Source organism: Hippocampus comes, unplaced genomic scaffold (genome assembly GCF_001891065.2).
Source record: "Hippocampus comes isolate QL1 unplaced genomic scaffold, H_comes_QL1_v1.1 scaffold388, whole genome shotgun sequence".
NCBI classification, from domain to species: Eukaryota; Metazoa; Chordata; class Actinopteri; order Syngnathiformes; family Syngnathidae; genus Hippocampus; species Hippocampus comes.
The window spans coordinates 44,808-53,074 of NW_017804840.1; the positions used below are offsets into that span (position 1 = coordinate 44,808).

Genomic DNA, 8,267 nt, shown 5'->3' on the forward strand with positions numbered 1-8,267 from the left:
TATATTGTTGTATATACTGTAAATAGACATCCACTTTATATAATAAAATACATTCATAACCCATATATAGTAAACCGTGTGGGACTTCACTATCACTGTATGAGGTAAGAATCAACAGCTTTTTATCACATTTACACAACACTTTATGAATACAACTAATGAACAAATCTTAAATATGGCAGGGAATGTGTTTCCTTTTTTAATTTTGATTTTGAGCAGCAAATTTGGAGTTACATATTGGTGCTCACCTGGAATGCATAAGCAAAATTGCACAAATTTTCACTTGAAAGAATAGTGGCAATCTTGGGATTTTTTTCTGTTCAAGTTTCAAATAGTGTGTAAATTCAATACACTTCATCTTCAGCATGTTTAGTGCCACTTTTGTAAGTAACCATGCCCCCGTCCAGGCCACGCCCCGTCCAGGCCACGCCCCGTCCAGGCCACGACGGTATAATAACTACATATTCTCCACATTAACTTGGACAAGAAGAGACAATATAACCCCACTGCGAGCCTCACTACAATGACTCACCATAAAATTTTGAATTGAACTTAAAATTCTAAGACTGGCACCAATGTTCGGTGTTCAGGTACTACAGTACTTTAACTTATCGCCAGCCCTTTTTTGAGCAGCCAACTCCATAATGCCACTTGTCCTGGAGGATTTTGGTTGTGTTCTGTTGTATGATTGTTATTTTATGTTCAAAGTTCTGTGAAGTGCTTTGTTATAGCTGCAGCTGTTGTAACAGCGCTGTATAACTGAAGGTGGATTCAGTGATAATTTTACAGTTTAACCCCAGCGAGTCCCAGGGACTCGCTGATCAGAAAAGTATGAGTCCCATTATGCATTTAGAGAGTCCCAAATTTCGAATTCTGAAATGGTCGACTTATTCAATTGCATATGATAATAACACAAACAACAACAATATACATTGATAATAGGTTTTTTTCTTACAAACAAATGCTGCAAGAATGTAATTAATTCAGGCATACAAGATTTGCTTAGAAATAGGCTCTGATTTCATCCCATGGTTCAGTCTTTGAGTTCACAAATTCTCTTCTCTTTACTCTGCTTCCAATGATGCAAGGCTTTCTCAAAGTCAATTTATAATCTCAAAAAACTATCCAACTTTAGCTGCTTCCTCTGTGATATCTCCGCAATAAACTGTCGCAACACTTGTTCGCAACGCTTGTTTTAACGTTACACAACTTGGCAATCGTCTGCTTTCCGCGAGGTTGAACGCCGATCTCGCCAATCTCGTCTCGCGAGAAAGGAAATCTCGTCACGCGAGATTACTTAACGCCAGATCAAAACAACAATGACGGCAATTGTCAAACTGCGACACTGTGTTGCTGGAAAAAAAGTTGTACCGTAGATTTTTTTGTTTTGTTTTGACTGAGAAATTTCCTTGCGTCCCAAAAAAACATGCGTCCCGCGGGAAAATTATGCGTCTAGGACGCGGGACGCAGAGGTAACGAGTTGACTGTGGATTGTTTTGTATTTTCATTTTCAAGAAAATCCACCAATCGGAGCATGAAGGTCGTGTGAAGATGGACATGGCACTGGTCGCATCTGAGCATCTCCTGGAGATAGGAGATGAACAACTGAAGAGTCACATCCAGGCTAAGCTCAAAGACTTGAAAAGCTGTTGGGAGGAAACCTGTACCTACATCATTCACTGCCACAGGTGCTCTATTCTTGCCAATTTTTTTTTGGCTCCACTATATGGTCAAAAGTACCGTAGAAATCAGAACAGGATGAATAAGATGTATGATAAAATAACACTTCTGACATGCATTTTCATAACAATTTTTTCACGTTGAGTTTCTTCACTGATCTTGGGTCTTTCTGTGTGGTGCTCTGCCCCATTTGCTCCGACTTCATAACTGCCATAAAATGTACGCCAGGCTGCATCACACTTAAAACTGTTTGCTTTTGTGAATATACTGTGAATAATAATAATCACAATGTCACTTTTCATTTGTGTAGCGCTTTAAAAAACACCCAAAGGCACTTTACAAAGTTAAAACACCATCCTCCCCGCCCTAAGAAAAAAACCCAAACAAAAAAAAAAACAGAACAACTTAGGCATGTAATGACATCAAAAAATAAGCCATCGTAACATGAAAAACTATATGGGTCAATGAGTAAAATAGAGAGATTATGTTAAACAATAGATTGTGTCATTACAGGTTTATAGCAGAACTAAACATGTGGGTTTTTAGTGTCATTTTAAAAGACGGGGAGTGTGTGACTGTGTCTGAGGTGATGAGGGAAAGAGTTCCAGAGGAAGGGGACGGCGATAGAGAAGACTTCATCTCCCCAGGTCCGGTGCTTGGTTCGGATGGGAGGGGTGAGGAGGTTGGCATTGCCAGATCTAAGATTGCAGGTGGTGGTGTGATGATGAAGGAGGTCAGTGAGGTAGGAGAGGGAGAAGTTGTGGAAAGGCCTTGAAAGTGATGAGAAGAATTTTAAACTGGAGTCGTTGTTGGATAGGGAGCCAGTCTCGGTGTTGGAGGACTCGGGTGATGTGGCCTCTGGTGTGGGAGCGGGTGAGGAGACGGGCAGCAGAATTTTGGATGACTATCAGCGTGTTGTGGGTTTTGGTGGGCAAGCCGGAGCGCAGGGGTCGGGAACCTTTTTGACTAAGAGAGCCATTTAAAGCAAAATATTTGGAAATGTATTTCAGTGAGAGCCATATATATATATATATATATATATATATACCAGAGACGTTCGAAAACCGAGGTGTGACTGTGTGTGTGTGTGTGTATATATATTATATATATATATATATATACACACACACACACGCATACAATACATCCTGATTTATATAGCGTTTTCACAACAGCAGCAGCTGTAACAAAGCGCTTAACAAAACAGTTAACATAAACTAAAATAATAAACACAACACTTAACATAAAACACGGACAGTTGTGCAACCCTAACCACTTTTCCCTCATACGCTTTGTTGTTTAAAGCAGTCTGAGATGAAAGAGGAGAGAATGAAAGTGTCCTTTCACCAGAGGATAGAGACATGTATATAAAACTGTATTTTAAAAGTGAATTCAACAAAATGTCAGTATAAGCCTTTTAAATAATTTAGTGATAATACTCACCATTAATGTGACTGGTTTTCTGTTCCTCACTATTGCTAAAAATCCAGCAAAAATAGCGGAATTATAGTCAGCTTGCCGGGTCCATAAGCGGAGTTGCTGCTGGCAAGCTTGCACCCTGCTCAGTAGCTTGCACGCTTCCTTTCCGCTGTCTCTTGCAGGGTTTTTTGATGCGAACGTAGCAACGTAGCCTGACGCGTGTCAAAATGCCGCTTTGCATTCGACCATTTCATCGATGGTATTTTGTCATTGCAAATCAGACACACCGCAGAACCCGTTCTGTCCACAAAGGCGAATCCTTCGGTCCATTCGTCCTGAAGTCGACCATTCTCGTCATCTTTTTTTCTTTTCGCCATTTTATTCGTTTAGGATTAACTTTGAGCTAATGACCAAGCGGGCTGATTCAAAACGGGGCGGTTACCTGTTTCCGCATCAACGGCATCGTAGGCCAGTATTATCCAATCAAAATTGCTCCTTGAGCCAACTGCAGCCCCGAACAGGAAATGAGCAGTAAGAAATCGATGGATGGATTCAACAAGCAAGAATATTTTGTTTTATCTGCGAGCCAAATGCAATTATCAAAAGAGCCATATATGGCTCGCGAGCCATAGGTTCCCGACCCCTGCCGTAGAGGATGCTATTGTAGTAGTCGAGTCGTGAGGTGATAAAGCCAAGAATCAGTGTTTAAGCTGCTGAGGACGAGAGAAAGGGGCGAATGCAGGTGATATTTTATATATATGTATACAGTAATCCCTTGTTTATCGGGGTTAATGGGGACCAAAACCACCCGCAATAAACGAAAATCTGCGAAGTAGCGACCAATTAACATAAAACAAATATATATATATATATATATATATTTTTTTTTTAAGTCCGCAAACGGTCCGCGAGAAGCTGCGAAAGTCAGCAAAACAACAGCGAGTCACATAGAGCAACATATACAGTACTGTACTCGATGTATATGTAAAAAAAAAAAAGATTTTTTTTTTTTTATTTTTTTTAGATGTTTGAAAAAATCCGCGATGCACTGAACCCGCGATAAACAAACCGCGAAATAGCGAGGGATCACTGTATATACACACACACACACACACACACACACACACACACTTATCAGTAATCTTGAGAAGAATTTTGAGTGTTTTGTGGCTTTGCCAAGGAAACCAGAGTACCCGGAAAAAGTTGCAAGCATGTGGAAAACATGAAAATTCCACGTTCCAATGGAGAGGATCAGCTAGCTCCATGTTCCATTGTGTTGTTCATATTCATATGTACAGTATATCAATGATATGTACTGTTAACTAAGACTGTCTGTATATGCCATTGTCTAACTTGAATCTTGCTCATATTTTTGAACTCCTTTCTCAGTCGGATTGAGTGGGTGTGGCTCCACTGGAGTGAGTATTTGAAGGCCCAGCAGGAGTTTTTGTTGTGGCTGATGAGGCAGCAGCGTGATTTGGACATTGGTGTGGAGTTGCAACTGGGATTGAAGGAAAAGCTGTGGAAAGTGGACCAACAGAGAGTGGTGGTGAGTGATGTCCATGGCCAGGAAGCTCTACTGGAGAGGCTGCTGGACGAAGCTGCTGTGCTGCACAACAGAACTCAAGACCCCAGTGTGGAGCCCCAAGTACAGGAGAAACTGCAGCAGGCCTACAATGACATCAGGGACAAGGTTGAGGTAAGGTAAATCGTATGACACTGTTGACTGACAATTAATTAGGGGCAGAGTAGCAAATGCTGTGAGCACCCAATTGTTTTTGTAGAAATTATTGTTGGGGGCATGCAAATATGCACAAAAACTCCCCAAACTTTGCACACTCATTGGCCCTGGTGAAAATTACTATCTTTTCAAAGTTGTCACAAATGCTGAAAAAAAAATGGCTCTGTAGCACCACCTAGAGTGTAAAACAAAATTGCAAATTGAATGTCTAATTATGGCCCGTTTTTGTCCATTACTTTTCATACTTTTCTCTCTTGCACGTGCTTCAAAAAATAGTCGTGTCCTGAAGACATCTATTCAATAATATTTTGTTGTGCATAAAGCACCACCTAGTGATGTTTAGAAATGTCATTTTTGTGCATTTTAATATCAAATTTGTCAGAAAAGCTAAAGTGAATGTATTTTTTATTATTTTTTTTGTCTGATTTTTTTTTTTCTCTCAGAGTTGGTAAACCAGATCTGCGTGATATTGTTTTTTGTGTTTTTAATTCTTTGATGCTTTACACTGAGGGAATGAATAAGATTTACCTCACCTCGGAAGAGTGCTTACTGTATAACATTGCAACACAAAGTTTGAATCCTCGAAAAACGCTATTGCTGTGGCAACGCGCAGTTCGCCAATAAAACACGGATTTTAAGACTATAAACATCTTTGCACACACATCAGGTCTGGAAAAAAATCATCAATATTTTGTTAGTTGATTATTCAGTATAAAAAAACACCCTGTAGATATTTTTAACAAAGCAGACCCATTTGGAAAGCAATGCGAAGTCTTGGCCTACAAACTTATTTTTATCGTAGTTGTAGCGCTGCCAACTGGCTGAAAGGTTTGTTTAACTCCGTCCAGGCAGGCAGGCAGTCATGGATATTAACTCCAACTACCTCTTGTGGCTAACAACGCTGCATGCAACTTGACAGCAGAGCAGACAAGGTTAGGAGAATGTTATCCTAACCAGATACCCAAGCCACCTCATCTAGATTTCTAGTAGTGGAGGAGAAGCAGCTTAAGTCTGAGCCCCTCCTGGATGACCGAGCTTCTCACCTTATCTCTAATTGTCCAGACACCCTGCGGAGGAAGATTATATCTGGGATCTCGTTCTTTCGCTCACGACACACCGCTCGTGACCATAGGTGAGGGTAGGAACGTAGATCGACCGGTAAATTGAGACCTTTGCCCTTTGGCTCAAATCCTTCTTCACCATGACCGATACAAAGGTCCGCATCACCGCAGACGCTGCACCGATCCGTCTTTTGATCTTTCGCTCCCTCCTACCCTCCTACCCTCACTTGTGAAAAAGACCCCAAGATACTTAAACTCCTCCACTTGAGAAAAGATCTCATCCCTGGCCCGGAGAGGGCACTCCACTGTTTTCCCACTGACGACGAGTGTTTCAGATTTAGAGGGGCTGATTTTCATCCCGGCTGCCTCACACTCGGCTGCGGACCACTCCAGTGAGAATTGGAGATCCCAGCTTTACAAGGCCAACAGCACCACATCATCTGCAAAAAGCAGAGACGTAATACTAAGCCCACTAAACCAGACCCTCTCAATGCCTTGGCTCCGCCTAGAAATTCTGTCCATAAAGGTTATGAACAGAATCTGTGACAAAGGGCAGCCTTGGCGGAGTCCCACACACAAACTTGAATGGATAAATAAATCAAAGTGAAAATTGACCTCATATAAAAGGCAGTCTATCAAAGTATGTTGAAGTGATTTAAAGATAAAAGTTAAAATGAGTTTTTTTCCCCATATTATTTCTTGTAACCTGTCCAAATTTGATAAATGGACCTTTAACACATTGAAAAATGTATTTGTGGTCCTTTAAGATTTATATTTGAGTACCTCTGCTGTAGTAAGTTTACAAATTCATATGATATAAACAGGATGTGCCAAACCATATGAGAGTGAACGTGTGACTGTTGCTATTCTAGGATCGTCTGTCACTGCTTCAAGCGATAGCTGAGGAGCACCAGACTTACCAAGGCAGTGTTCACCAATTTCAGTTATGGCTCCTGTCAAAAACCAAGGAGCTGACAGATCTTATGGAGAAAGACGACACAACAGAGAACAAGCTGCAAGCTTTAAAAGTAAGTCTGAAACGGTATCCATTTGCAAGAATGGGAAAGGTACAATACCCATATGGGCTTTGGAAATGTACTCAACTGGTTAACCTGTGTCCTAAATACAAAATTATTTTGTCAGGTAATCTATGAACTGGATAACAGTAAGTTTTAATTTGCATTCCATTATTCAAAAACAGGCCATAAACAAATGGAAATTCAGTTCCTGGTTTGGTCCTTAACATGTCAGAAAAAAGTGCAAAAATATATATTTTTAAAATTCCTAACTAAAAGCCAACGTTTGTAAATGTATTTTGATTTCATTACATTTTGCTATCAGTCCAATTTTATTCTTTTTTTTTTTTTTTTTGTACATTGAGTGAATCAATGGGAAGCTTACAACAAGAATGGACTAAAAATTATTGTATAATATAGTGTTACGATTCACATTATTTCAAGGCCATTTATTTAGTTATTTATTTTGTGTTAGGGTTACTCTTTGCATGTGTGCAGTAGCTCTTCTCTTGCTTTTTGCTGATTGGTGGCCCTTGTTCACAACTTAGCCGACCAATCAGTGCAGGGAAAAGTGACCCAATTAGCAACTAGTTTCAGGTGTGCCGCCACCTGCAAAGATTAACCATTACTATTTAAATGGACTCAGTTGCTTTCAGGTAAGAGGGGGGAGTGTCTTGTGGTTTTTGTTGAGTCAGTACCTTGGGCTGGCTATTTTGTGTGTATTGTCTTGTTGTTTGTCAGCCCCAATCCCTCGTTTGTCCTTGGGACCACTCCCTCTCGATTAGTGCAGCCAAATTAGTTCCTCGCCATAGTCTAGTCCAGGGGTGGGCAAACTTTTTAGCTCGGGGGCCATATTGATTTCTAAATTTGACAGGTGGGCCGGGTCAGCACAAGATATGGTACATATAAAAAAACGTATATGTTGACAATCCATACCAAACATCAACAGAACAAAAGCATTCAAGTATTACTATACTTTTTTTCATGAGAACAGTGAGATAACTATGGTATATGTCCGGTATGAACGTCCAAGTACGGTATGTTAACAACATACATTGGTGACAACACAAGCAACAAAGTGCAACAATATATTGTCCAAAAACTGCGGCATACAGTACAGGTACAGTATATGAGAAAATATAACAAAGGTAGGACTATTTGCTCCAAAATGAGACGAGTAAAAGACCTGGTGGCTTTCTTTCCACTCACTCACTGTCTCGAACTCGACCTCCCCTCGATCACCACACAAGACAGCGTTGCTCAGCTGATGTTTAGAGAGCCGGTTCTTTTGGCTCGGCTCACTAAAAAGAGCCGGCTCTTTCGGCTCCCAAATGGCTCCTCAGTTTTTTT

The 8,267-nt window shown here is 40.5% G+C and overlaps 1 protein-coding gene across 5 annotated transcripts in view; it reads left to right on the forward strand.

The window, feature by feature from the left end:
* syne3 (spectrin repeat containing, nuclear envelope family member 3) overlaps positions 1–8,267 on the forward strand; it is a 60,840-nt gene that overhangs the window by 6,433 nt on the left and 46,140 nt on the right. For all 5 annotated transcript variants that reach the window (XM_019870025.1, XM_019870042.1, XM_019870051.1 and 2 more), the window contains exons 3-5: positions 1,516–1,688; positions 4,489–4,798; positions 6,774–6,929. In XM_019870025.1, the coding sequence (XP_019725584.1) occupies positions 1,516–1,688; positions 4,489–4,798; positions 6,774–6,929 (639 nt within the window). The remainder of the gene's footprint in view (positions 1–1,515; positions 1,689–4,488; positions 4,799–6,773; positions 6,930–8,267) is intronic.